General features: G+C 57.0%; 1 protein-coding gene across 5 annotated transcripts in view; it reads left to right on the forward strand.

The window, feature by feature from the left end:
* Positions 1 to 13,102, forward strand: part of CACNA1A (calcium voltage-gated channel subunit alpha1 A) — a 212,870-nt gene that overhangs the window by 184,547 nt on the left and 15,221 nt on the right. For 3 of the 5 annotated variants that reach the window (XM_045811947.2, XM_087867225.1, XM_087867227.1), the window contains 7 exons: positions 2,231 to 2,347; positions 2,679 to 2,744; positions 2,916 to 3,031; positions 4,496 to 4,646; positions 7,538 to 7,665; positions 8,898 to 8,994; positions 12,491 to 12,596. In XM_045811947.2, the coding sequence (XP_045667903.2) occupies positions 2,231 to 2,347; positions 2,679 to 2,744; positions 2,916 to 3,031; positions 4,496 to 4,646; positions 7,538 to 7,665; positions 8,898 to 8,994; positions 12,491 to 12,596 (781 nt within the window). Of the gene's footprint in view, positions 1 to 2,230; positions 2,348 to 2,678; positions 2,745 to 2,915; positions 3,032 to 4,495; positions 4,647 to 7,537; positions 7,666 to 8,897; positions 8,995 to 9,872; positions 9,970 to 12,490; positions 12,597 to 13,102 lie in introns of all 5 variants that reach the window. The other 2 variants (XM_087867228.1, XM_087867226.1) reach the window with 1 other exon arrangement.

A 13,102-nucleotide genomic window follows, 5' to 3' on the forward strand; every position in this document is an offset into this window, starting at 1 on the left:
TGAGTCCCCAGAGGCTCCTCAAGGCCCGCCTGCCTTTGCATGCTGGGCAGAGTCCACATGTTATGACCCGCCCCGTGAAGGGATGGCTTGTACTCTGGGGATGGTCGGGAGGGGCCGGGGACACCTGGGCCATCGGCCTGTCCCCAGGTAGAGCTGGGTGGCCAGGCAGGGCTGGGAGTCAGGTCAGCTGGGCACAGGGGGTGACTCTCAGCTGAGCTGGGTGTGGGAGCTTGTTCGAGGCCCCTGGGACATTCTCACAGTGGTTGGGCCCAGTATGGTCAGGGCAGGATGTCCCAGCCCCCTTCCCCATCCTAGAGGCCTAAGGGCCAACTGATGGGTCCCAACGAGCATCCTAGACTTTGCCAGCAAATCCAGAGGCCTCTTGTCAGCCCCAGAAATTCCTTGAACTCCCATCCCTGCCTCTCAGCTCCCAGGCCAGACCCGGTAGCTGGATAGCCCCCCAGGAGCCACCAAGTAGGATGTCACATAGAATTCATCATCTGAACTTTTGAGAGCAAGAGGGGTGCTGTGACTGCCACGGCAACCTGCACGGTCACCCCTGCGCCATTGGAGGGGTGAGGGCTGGGCCAGTGGAAAACTTGCTACATGGCCTGTGTCTAGGGCTCTTCTAGACCCCCTAGAGCAGAGCCCCGTTCGAGCTCCTGTGCCTCCAGCCTGCTATCCGACTGACTGGCAGGGCTTTCCTTGTCTGCCTGGGGCAAGGGTGTCGGACCCAACGCCTCTGGCATCCAAGCACGTACCGTAAGGCAGGAAAGCGGGTGCCACTTCTAGAACGTGGGGGACCTCAGCAAACTGGAGGCCACATGGCCTGCTTCATGGGGCAGCTACATCTAAGCCCCAACTAACTTTTGCCAACCTGGAGGCAGGTCCAGAGTTGCCAGAATCACCAGATTTGGGGGAGACACCTGATTTTTAAACACTGGCAACTTGTTTTAATCAAACAAAACTGCTCAGGCCCTACTAGATAGCTTCGTCAGCCAGATTTGGTCCGCCTGTGACTTTGAGCCACCTGTCCCCCACCAGCAACCCTGAGGCCCCAGCTGTCAAGCGCCCCGCCCCCCCCCCCAGGGCAGCCAGCACCCACCTCCCGCTGCTCTCTTGGCTCCCCTCCCAGCTGATCGCCCCCTTCCCTGGGGGGTTCTCCCGGCTTGGGCGGGAGGAGGTAGAGGCAGTGACTAGTCAGGGGGTCTTTGACTAGAGGCAGGGTCCACGCAGGGAGGTCCTGGGGGCAGGGACGGCCCCACCTCCAGCACCGGCCCCTCGGTGGGCCTGGGCTGTTTGCGAGCTCACCCACCCACGGGCGCTGCGTACTTCCTGCTTCCCGCAGGCCTGGTCCCGTGCTACTCCACCCAGCCCCAGAAGCTGAGAAGCCATCCCTGAGAGGGGGGAAAAGGGCCCCAAATGCATCTTCTCCGACTCAGCGGGCAGCGAGGACTCGCCCTGCAGCCGACCAGCCCCAGCTCCCTCCCGTCCTCCCCATTCCCGCTCGCCAAGGGGGTAAGAAAAGATGCTCTTCCGCTTCTCCGATTGGCTTGAGCCGCTGCTCCTCTTGGCCGTGGGGTGAGGTCAGGGCGGGCAGGAGTGGGTGGGCAGCTCGGCAGGGCAGGGCAGGGTGCCCGTTGAGTCCCACGACAGATGCATTTCTGGCCCGGAGCGTAACATGCCCTGGGAACCCGCACATGTCCACCAGGCCTGCGTGCGCTGGCTACCCCCACCCCGCCCTGGTGTTTGTGCATCGTACACGTGTGATGGATTCGGCAACTTGACCCGCTTGTGTCCTATCGTCTCAGTGCATTTGGTTGTTGGGAGAAACAAAAACCATCTCGATTTTTTTCCTGATTGGATGATTCGGATATATTTTCTTTTCCTTGTTCTTTTGTTATTTCTTCCCCACCCCCACCCCACCCGGTTCCTTTCTCTTCCTTCCTTTTTCTTTCCTTTTCCCCATTGCGGGTGGGGCTGGCAGGGAGGGTTTATGCTTTTGAGTTGCCTTTTCCTCCCTTCCACCCTCTCCCTCCCCCCCAACTTTGTTCCTTTTTCAACGTTTTTCCTCCGAGCCATTGCATTAATAGTGCTTTCTCTCCCTCCTTATTTGGGGTCTGGCTTGCTTTTCCTGTTGGTTGGCTTCATGTAGGGGCCTCTGTGAGTGGTGACGGCTCTGAGCCCCAGGGGTGGGTGGATGGTCACCCTTTTCTCTCCATCTCCCCAGAATAACTTCATCAACTTGAGCTTCCTCCGACTCTTCCGAGCTGCCCGGCTCATCAAGCTCCTCCGTCAGGGTTACACCATCCGAATCCTTCTCTGGACCTTCGTGCAGTCCTTCAAGGTGAGCCCCTGGTGCCAGCCTAGGCCTGACAAGATCCTACCCCCACCCCTGCTCTGGCTGAAAGGAGCAATCAGATGGAAATGCCTCTGGTGCACTTTGCTGGGAGTCTGTGACCTGCATGGCTCTTCTTTAGATTGCCTGCCCCCGGTGTGGCTTGAGAGCTCCAGGGGGATTACCCCTGATACTTTGAGGCCCACAAAGCCCTGGCACCACTCTGGCACAGCATGGGGCCACCCAGCCCCGTGGGGCAGAGCACTGCAACAAGGGAGGGAAATGGTGGAGGTAAGAGGCCCCCCCTGACACTCTCCTTCATTGCCTTCCTTCCCACCAGGCCCTGCCATATGTCTGTCTGCTGATTGCCATGCTTTTCTTTATCTACGCCATCATTGGGATGCAGGTGAGTGCCGCCCCCCTCGCGTTCCTAGAGCCCTCCCTGCAAGGGCCACCGTCCTTAGGCAGGGGTGGGTGAGGGGAACCCAGTTCGGAGAGACAGCCATGACGGTTGAGTGGTTTTCCTGAAGCCACTGGGGGTGTGGCTGCCCCGGATGATCACCGTCTGATTCCCCAGGTGTTTGGCAACATCGGCATCGACGTGGAGGATGAGGACAGTGATGAGGATGAGTTCCAAATCACAGAGCACAATAACTTTCGGACCTTCTTCCAGGCCCTCATGCTTCTCTTCAGGTGAGAGGGGCACTGCTCTCATGCGCCTCTTCTGGTGGGGGCGTGTCCTCTTCCTGTAGGGGGCGTGTCCTCCCTGTCTCTTCCTGTAGGGGGCGTGTCCTCGTCCTGTGGTGGCGTGTCCTCGCCTTCCTCTTCCTGTAGGGGGCGTGCCATCTTCCTTTCTTTCCAGTGAGGCTGGGGATGGGCTGGTGGGGGCCCAGGGACCCTGGCTGGGTAGAATCTGAAGGCCCTGGGACACAAGCATAGAAAGCATTTTCAGGCATTACCTCATTGAATCCTCCTAACCATCCAGTGAGGTGGGGATTCCTGGCAACCCCATCTGACAGGTGAGGAAATTGAGGCTTATAGACCGTGAGGCTCGATTCTTAATCCTGGCTGCACCTTAAAGTTCCTTCTAACGAAAGTTCCTTCCTTCCATTCAGCGGAAGTTTGTTGAGCACCTACTGTGTGCCAGGCATCACTGAAGGGTAAAGAAAGCAGAAAGAGCTACTCGGTGCCCTCCAGATGCTTCTGTTCCTGTGGGGGAGAAAGGCAATCGTAAGCTAATAACGGAGAGTGCAAGAAGGGGATAAAATTCAAGGTCAAGAGGGAAATGGAGGCACAAAAGAACAAATAATGTATGATTCCATTTCTATGAGGTGTCCAGAAGAGGCAAATTCATAGAGAAGAAAAGGTGGAGAGGAGATTGCCAGGGGCTGCGTGAGTGGACAGTGGGGAGCTAGTGTTTAACAGGTAGAGTTCCCGGTTTGGGATGGATGAAAGATTCCAGAGGTGGACAGTGGTGATGGGTGCACAGCATTGTGAATGTACTGAATGCCACTGAACTCTACCCTTAAAAATAGTTACAATGATCAATCATGTACATTTGGGGATGAGAAAAAAAATTTTTTTTAATTTAGCAGCAACATCTAAAGGAATGGAGGGCTGGTGGGTCACGCTGCCCTGGAGGCAGGTGACACGTGAGAGAAATAGGTGAGGGAGGATGGATATCTGTGTGGATATCTGAGGAAGGGCAGGCCAGGCAGAAGGTAGAGCAAGTGCAAAGGCCCTGAGGCAGGAGCATGGCTGGCATGTTTGGGGACAGTGAGATCCCAGTGTGCCTGGAGCAGAGAGCCCTAGGGAGAAGGTAGTAAGAGATGATTATCACCTGGGGGAATAGAAGCTTTGAAAACATACCTCCCTATACCCCCAGACCCCACCCCGGACCAATTGAAAGCAAGTCTGTGGGAGTGGGCTTTGGCATCAGCCTTGTTTAAAGCACCCCCACCCCGCCCCAAGGAACTTTAATGCACAGCCAAAGGATGAGAATCACCTCTCGGAGCTCCCAGAGACAAAAGGTGGCGTACCTGGAACTTGAACTCAGGCCAGTCCAGCTCCCAAGCCCTGTGCTAATATCCCCAAAGGATGTTAGTGTCCAGGGCTGGGTGGCCGGGTCCCTGATGAAGCCCCCTGTCGGTTCCTCAGGAGCGCCACTGGGGAGGCTTGGCACAACATCATGCTCTCCTGCCTCAGCGGGAAGCCGTGCGATAAGAACTCCGGCATCCTGACGCCCGAGTGTGGCAACGAATTTGCTTATTTTTACTTCGTGTCCTTCATCTTCCTGTGCTCATTTCTGGTGAGTCTGTGCACATGGGGGGGCCGGGGGAGCTCCCTGGCCTGGCTCCTACTCTGGGCCATAAGTTTCTCTCGCGCACGGCTGTGTCACGGGCTTGCTCCCTGCAGAGCGTCTCTGAGCCAGCTGGCAATTAGGTGACCCAGGGATTCTCAGCTGTTGATGGGGGTCTGGCTCCTTCTCGGGGGGCGGGGGGTTGTCCTGGGCGTTGCAGTGTGTTTAGCAACATCCCCGGCCTCCACTCTCAGGTGTGATAAGCAAACATGCCTTCCGACATTGACAGTGACCCCCCGGGGATTGGGGGCAGGACAGAATCTCCCCCATCTGAGAACTGCTGGGTATCACTGAGCTGAGAGCTGGTCCCCCGCCAGCCCAGTTACACAGGACACAAGCTGTGCCCCCCCCTCTTCTGGAGCAGTCAGAGCGAAGTCAGAGGAACGCAAACTCTCTAGATATCTTAAGCTGAGGTAATGCAAGGATTGGCTACGTGGGGTTGAAAGAGAACTAGAGGACCCTGGAGCCACCTGGCTGCGAGAATTGAAAAGAGGGAGGATCAACACCACCCCCCCCCACCCCCGCTGCCCGTGGCACCATGCTGTCCGCAGCCCCTGGACACTTGCAGATGGTGATGGCTTCCTGTGCCTGCTGTGACTAAGTACCATAAACGTGGTGGCTTAAAACAACAGAAATTGACCCTCCCACGGTTCTGGAGGCTAAAACCGATCAATGTGTCAGCAGGGCCGTGCTCCCTCCAAAGCCTCTTGGGGAGAGTCCTTGCCGGCGTCTTCCAGCTTCTGGGGGTCCCAGGCATTCCTTGGCTTGTGGCTGTGTCCCTCCGGTGTCTACCTCCATCTTCTCCCCTGTGTGTCTGTGTCCAGATTCCTCTTTTAGGGGAATAGCAGTCAGATTGGATTTAGGCCCACCCTAATCCAGTATGACCTCATCCTAACTTGAGGACATCACGAAGACCCTTTTTCCAAATAAGGTCAGGTTCACAGATACCGGCGGTTAGGATCTGAACATGTCTTTGGAGGGGGACACAGTTCAACCCACAAGACAGACCCACACTGGAGGCAGGAGGGGTCCCTTCTCCTGTCCTCCCTGGTCTGGTTTCCTGACCATGGATCCCACCATCAGGATATAGGAAGCCAGCTGCCAAGAGAGCCTGAGACAGGTGCAGACCCTGGCCAAACGCCGGCGTCTATCAGCGAAAGCCGAGCACCCTCACCCCCTTCAGAATAGTGGCCTCACCCTGAGAGAATCGCAGCCTCTATCTCTGAACCCCCCCCCCCCCCGTCCAGCAGCGTCCACAGCTGCCGACCCCGAAGCTCCATTCATTGCCCAGTTCCAAATGCCTAGGAGAGAGAGTCTGAATGGGCCAGCCCAGCCCCTGGTCAAACGGCCACCATTGTCCAAGCAGCTATGGGTACATGTGGGGACAAGATCTTATAATACAGCCCAGCTGGGAAGGGAAGGCACCCCAGAGGACGTCTTCACTTGACCATCAGCCCCCCAAGGGCAGGGATTTCTTTTTTTTTCACTGCCATATCCTCAGCACCTAGGACAGTGCCTGGCACACAGCAGGTGCTCAGTCGATATCGTGAAGATGAATTAAAAATTGAGTCCTGAAGTTAGGGACGCCCAGGATTACAGGTTATTTGTTAAGCACCTACTATGTTTCTATCTACACATTTGTTGAATACCTACTATGTGCCGGACCTGATGCTAGGCACTGGGGTACAGGGACAGACCACGGTTGTCTCAGGCTGCAGGGGCAATCCGCTGACGAGTCGACAGGTAATAGCCATGTGGCCTGATACGTGCTGTGATGAGGCGATTCAGACCAAGGGAAGGAAGATTTCAAAGAGTGGCCTGCAGGGACCATGAGCAAGAACTAGAGCACGTTTGAACCAGATTGGTTGCCAGTAGCAGAAACTTTGCTGACGTAAGCAGCATATATAGTTCACGGACTTGTGTACCGGAAAGGTCCCAGTGAGGCTGGATGCAGACAGCAGACCCCATCCTCCCTGCTCTTCCTCACACTGGCTTCGTTCTCAGACTTTCTCCTTGTAGAGGCAAAATGGCGACCGGGGTGTTAGCACAAATCCCAGGGAAGTCTCTCATCAGCCACCCTGGGTCATGTGCCTCTCCCTAACCAATCACAGCCCTGGGTTATATGACCACTGTCTGGGGAGCCAGAAAGTGGGTGTCAGCCACATCCAGCTACGACCTGTTACCTATAAAGGAGGGGGGTTCCCCAGATGCTGCTACCCACGGGGAGACAAATCACGATGTTCGGTAAAGGAGCAACATTTGCAAAGGCTTGGAGGCAAATTGATGCAAGCTTCCCATGTGCTGAGGGCTAGAAGAACACGTGAAAAGGTGCTACGAGGTGCAGATGAGGGCAGGAAAATTAATTCATCTGTCCGTCCATCCTTCCATCCATCCATCTAGGAAATACTTGCTGATTGCTTACTTTGTGCTGGGGCTGGGGATACAACCCACATGGAGTGCTGACTTTGGCCCTGTTGGGGGGCTGGTGTGGGAAGATTTGGGGTCATGATGGTCCCTTGGGGTTGGCCCCATTTCACGTAGCCTCTCCCCCCCCCCTCCAACTCTGTCTCTGTCCATCACTGTTGGTCTCTGTCTCTTTGTATTTTTCTGTCTCCATCTTGGTCTCTGTCTCTCTGTCCCATCTCCATCTCTGCATCTGTCTCTGGGGCTCCTTGTGTGAGTGTGTGTCTCGCCTCCCCGTCCCCCCCATCTTTTTCATTCTCTGTCTCCCTTTCCCCATCTTACCTCTCTCCCTCCCTCTCTCTCTGGGCCTCCGTGTATGTGTGTTTGCGTGTGTCTTGCTCTCCCCCACTCCCTCTCGGCCCCCGGGGTCCCCACAGATGCTGAACCTCTTTGTCGCCGTCATCATGGACAACTTTGAGTACCTCACCCGAGATTCCTCCATCCTGGGTCCCCACCACCTGGATGAGTACGTGCGTGTCTGGGCCGAGTACGACCCCGCAGCGTGGTAAGGAGTCACCCGCATCCTCCAGCCACATTGCCCACCTTTCTCTGGTACTAGAGCCCGCGAGGCTAGGTCAGGCCCCAGACTTTGCGGCATGGGGTCCCTGGGGAGGTAGCTGGGATCTCCGAGGGGTCAACCTGGAGGAAAGAGATGAGAGTCAGCGCCCCCACACACTATAGGTGAAATGGTTGGGGACCACCCCTGCCCAAGGCCCAGGCTTTCTGGGAGATGAGGGAAGGAATCAGGCACTGAGGATTTTGCCTCCAATACTCTCCCCCTCACTGAGAGGCCTCCAGATGGTGAGGACAAGCTAGCCAGGCCCCCGGGGAGGAAGCCAGCGGTCTCTCAGCCTCTGCTGTCCCGGGAGCGATGGGAACGGGGCCGGCCTAGCTCCCTTGGCAGAGGGGATTGGCCGAGAGATCACAGTGGCGCTGGACAGTGATCACAGGAGGCCAGGGCAGAAGACACAGGGCCTCAGGGTCTCTCACATTTCCACGGTCGCAAAGGGAGCGAGCTCTCCTACCCTTGGGCACCAGAGTGCTCCCGACGGACTGACAGGCGAGGGTTCCAGAGGGTCGTCTCCACCCTGTGCACGTGGGAAGCAGTACGAAGCTGCTCAGAGGAACCATCCCAACCCTCAGCCCCCACCGACCGCTAACTGGACAGTCTAGTCCAGGCTGGGCCTGGGGCCTGAGAAAACATTAAACGGGGGCCCTCAGCAGCCGGGGTGCTGGAGGGGAGGCCTCAGGAGGAAGGTGGGGAGGAGCCCAGCTTTGCTGTTCCCACAGCCCTAGACAAGTCCTCCCAGAGACCGAGAGGCTGGGGTGAGCCATGGGTCTGGGGGCTTGACTTTTGGCTGGTTCCTAACTCTTCCTCTTTCGATTTTAGGTCATAGCAGTTGGATGCTGTCCCCCTGCCCTCTACTCCTCGAGCTCCCCCTCCCTGCAGTGTAGCCCCTGTAGATTGTGGAGAAGGGAGATACAGAGATAGCCCTGGGGGAGGGCCCCCCAGCCCCCAATCCCACCCCCACCCTGGCCCAGAGTTTTCGCCCACCCCAACCGAGACCCTCTGCCCCCAGTCTATCTGGGAACAGCTCGGGGACCCTCCCTCGTCCCTGAGTCTCCCCCACCGCTTCAGAGCCAGGGGGTCCCCAGCCCCTGGCGTCACGACCTTGCTGCGTGCGCGGGGAGCAGCCTGAGCCCCGCCTTCCACTAACCCCTGTCTTCTCCTTTCAGTGGTCGGATTCATTATAAGGATATGTACAGTTTATTGCGCGTGATATCTCCCCCTCTCGGCTTAGGCAAGAAATGTCCTCATAGGGTTGCTTGCAAGGTTTGAATTCCACTAAAACCTGCTAGCATCCATGGAATGAGTGTGGCTTGGGGTTCTTCAATATATATATTTCATATATATATATATATATATATAAAAAACAGAGCCATCTCTCTCTCTTGCATTAAACTAGAGAATTCTTAGGCAACAGAATGCAGTCACGTAGACTCGATGAAGCATGGGACATAGTCTCTCTGTTCCCTTCAGCCATTTCTGCTTGCTGTTAGCTGAAACTGCCCATCCCAGGGTCTCAACGGCACCCCAAATCAGACACATGGGGGGGGTCGGAACTGTACATTGACCCCCCCATCACCTCCACTCTCTCCCCCTCCACCCTTCGCCTCCCAAAGCCCGCAGCCCTCCTCCCGCCGCCCCGGCCCCCTCTCCCCGTCTAGGCCCCCTCAGAGACCAGCCTCAGCCAAACCAGAGAACTTGACCCAACTTTTAAAATAACATTGAGCCAGAGCTGTGCCAGGCCCTCCACAATGAGAACCCGCCTTTCCTCCAAGTCCCACCAGAACCATAGCTCAGAGTCAAAATTGAAGCTGACTTTTCTCTTTTCTCTCTCTCTCTCCCTGCTCATGAGCAGTGAAATAATCCTTTTTTTAATGACCTTTTCTTCCATTTTTTTCCTCCTGTTTTCCATTTATTTGAAACACCTATTTTATTGTTCTCTGCATCTTTCTCTCTCTATTTTTTCGGCTCGTGTGGTTTTTTTGGTTTGGTTTTTTGTTTTGTTTTGTTTTGTTTTCTGGTTTGGTTTTGGTTTTGGGTTTTTTTGGTTTTTTTTTTTTTTTTCTTCCGTTTCTCCCTCTCCCTCCACCCACCCCTTCCTTTGGTTCTCCGTTCCCACCCTGTTTTGTTTTCGGTGCTGCCAGGGGCCGCATGCCTTACCCGGACATGTATCAGATGCTGAGACACATGTCTCCGCCCCTGGGTCTGGGGAAGAAGTGCCCGGCCAGAGTGGCTTACAAGGTAGTCTACCCTGGCCGAGCACCGGCGTCGGGCACTGGGGATTTTTCAGCGCTGACCAGGAGCAACCAGCCGAGTCTCTTTTTCCGGAGTTACTCTTCCTTTTTTTTTTTTTCCTCTTTTTCTTTTTTTCCCTTTCCTCCTCGAGTAACTGGATCATGACCGTCCCTTGACTCTAAGCAGCACACTGTGTCCGTCTTTTCTGATGAGTGTGTCTTGGTGTTTTGAGACTCCATTATGGCCGACACGCCAGGGGGGAGGGGGAGGGGAGCCCCCAGTCCCCTTGCACCTGGTCCCCTGGGAACCAAATTGGACATAAACATGCTTCAGAGGGAACGCCACCTCGCCTCCTTTCTGCCCACCCAGAGCGGCCCCCACACCCACGCCCAGGCCGGGGCAGGTACCTCGAGGCCCAGGGGGGAGGGGCTTTGGCCCCAAAAAGGCGAGGCCCTGCCCCACCATCTTTTGTAGCTTGAGCCCCCAGGTCCAGCGGCCCCCCACATACACCTGAAGCTGATCTCTGACCTAGGGCCTTGGGGGATTCGAGACCTCCCAAGGAGTACCCAGAGCCTCTCCTCCCTCCACCTCTCCGTCCCCCCCAAAGTTGCTTCCCAAGCCCCCACCCCTATGCCACCCATTCTCCCCCAGACACCCCAACATGCCTCTCCATTGTTCCAGAGTGGGCAGGCAGGCCGCAGCTGGACCCCTGGACCGTGGCACCCTGATGCAGGCCATGCACGCTGCCTTGGCGGGGGCCTGGGGCGGGCAGGCACCATGGCCGACCGGGGGATGGTGCATGCTGGCTGAAGGAGCAGGGGTCCTGCCGCCAGGCGGCTGGGCTGGGCCACCCCTCCAGACCCCTGTCCCGGAATCTCCCTTGGCACCCAAGGACAGATGCTCTGTTCCCTCCAGCTCATCCACGAGAAGTTTAGGGATAACCTTAAAAATTGCCGCCCCCTCTCCCAGAAAATTTCCCCATCATCCTATTCTCCCATCCACCTTGACCCCCCCCCCCCGTGTCTGTGAGAGTCCTCCCTCCTTCCTGCCTCAAGTAGCCATCTCCCTGCGACCTCATTCCTCCTCTTCCTCCTCGTCCTCCTCCTTCCCAGTCAAGGCTGGGAAGAGCTTTTCCCACCAGCATCTCTGACAAGCCTCTCCCAGCACCTGTCCTTCCTTTAGCTTTCCTTTTGTACCTTCTCTTGGCCTCTGCTTGGCTGCGTGTGTGTGTGTGTGTGTGTGTGTGTGTGTGTGAGAGAGAGAGAGAGAGAGAGAGAGAGAGGGAGAGCATGCGCATGAACCCCCTTCCCGGTCTCTGTGCAGGGCCACCAGGAGTCCATAAGGCACCTTTGTGCAAATTTGAAAAGGACACCCTTTCCACAAAACATTTTGTCTCTTGGAAAATTGTTGTAATCCATCCATGTGGCAAGAACAAGAAACTTCTTTGCTATAGGCTGAAAAGTTGTCATTTAAATATACAAATCCATGATTTCTAAGACGGTGAGCCCTTTGTGCAGTGCACAACCTGGACAGCTGTGCACAGTAGCCCAGTCTGTGTGTGTTTCTCTGTCTACCACCTCCCTCCCTGCCCCACCCCAGTCCCTCTCTTGTGTTCTGTTCTGGGTTTGCCATCCCTCTCCCCATCTCCAGCTCTGTGTTTCCTGCCGACACGTGTCTGAATCCCCTAGTGAACGCCTAACTCACCCTCAACCCCCATCTCCATGCCACCTTGGCCTGGTCTGGTGCCCACCAGTCCAGCATCCTCTCCTACATCACCAAGCATAGGGGACAGAGCCCCTGCTTGGGACATGGGGAGTCTTTTCTTCCCTGGGCCACGGGAATGCCCCCTCACCCTTCCCCCTGCCATCGCACAGAGCCAAGATCTGGACATGCCCCTGAGAAACACTTCCCACGGAGCTATGAATGAGTCTCGAGATTCCGTCTGCATGTGCACCCCTGTCTGCTGTTCTGTGTGTCACGGCCTCGCTGCATGTCTGCGAGGGGCCGCCCCGTCAGCGGGGGGGCCGCCAGCCTGCTGCTTCTCAGAGGAATGATGTGGTCTGTGCCCATCTGGTCTGGTCGGGGCCGAGCCGGGGGTGGAGGTGGGAGCCGGCGGCCCCCGGCGGCTGTGGCCGTGGACCCCTGTGCCTGGCTGCTGCATGATCTGCTGCAATTCGCCTTGCGCTCTTCTTCTTTGGGGTCAGAATGGCACGGAGCCATCCAGAAGAACTCTGGGGCAGGGCAAGGAAGGGTCTGGGCCACCCCGGGAAATGCCAGCTTTGGGGTCCAGCGTGCGGTAGAGGGGAGGGCGGGGGCTGGTGGCCTAGGAGAGCCCCAGAGCTCTCCCTGCAGGCTGCAAAGGGAAATCGGTAAAGGGAGTGCAGGGGACGGGTTACCTGAGGGTGGGGAGCGCCTTAGCCACTGCCTTCAGAGTTCTTCCCGGGCTCCCCGGGTAGTGTGGGTCTGGCTCACGGGGGACCGGGAGGGGTGCCTGGTAATGACTGCCCCCGCCTTTGGTTTTCTGTAGAGGCTCCTTCGCATGGATCTGCCCGTGGCCGATGACAACACCGTCCACTTCAATTCTACCCTCATGGCTCTGATCCGCACGGCCCTGGACATCAAGATCGCCAAGGGTAAGGGCAGGGGTGGGAGCAGAGAGGTAGGACAGAATTGAATTGGGGCCTGGGAGGGGAGAGCCATGGGCAGCCAGGGCTCCCACTCGCCCCCTGAAATCAGAGGAGCCACTGCTGCATCCTGATCTCCACGACCCAGGCACTCCCTCGGCAAACACCCGGTGCATGCTTCCTGCGCCGGCACTTCCGCTTCCAGTGGGAGGGGCTTTCCAGGAGGGTCCGGAGGAGTCATGTGGACACCTAGGGGAGAAAAAGCTCCAGGCAGAGGGACCAGCAGGTGCAAAGGCCCTGAGGTAGGAGGCCGTCCACCGGTGTGTTGAACCGACTTGCCCTCTGAGCGAGGGGGTGCATGACAGACTCACATGTGAACAGGCTCCCTCCGGCCACAGGGCAGAATGGATTGGGACGAGGTCTCAGTGGAGGCCACTGGCATAATCCAGGCACACGCAGTATGGCTGCCTAGACTCAGGGGATATGGAGGGTTTGGGTTCTGGATATCTCTTGGG

The sequence above is a fragment of the Ursus americanus genome, chromosome 14 (assembly GCF_024610735.1).
Source record: "Ursus americanus isolate L20-20 chromosome 14, mUrsAme1.1.p, whole genome shotgun sequence".
In the NCBI taxonomy this organism is placed as follows: domain Eukaryota; kingdom Metazoa; phylum Chordata; class Mammalia; order Carnivora; family Ursidae; genus Ursus; species Ursus americanus.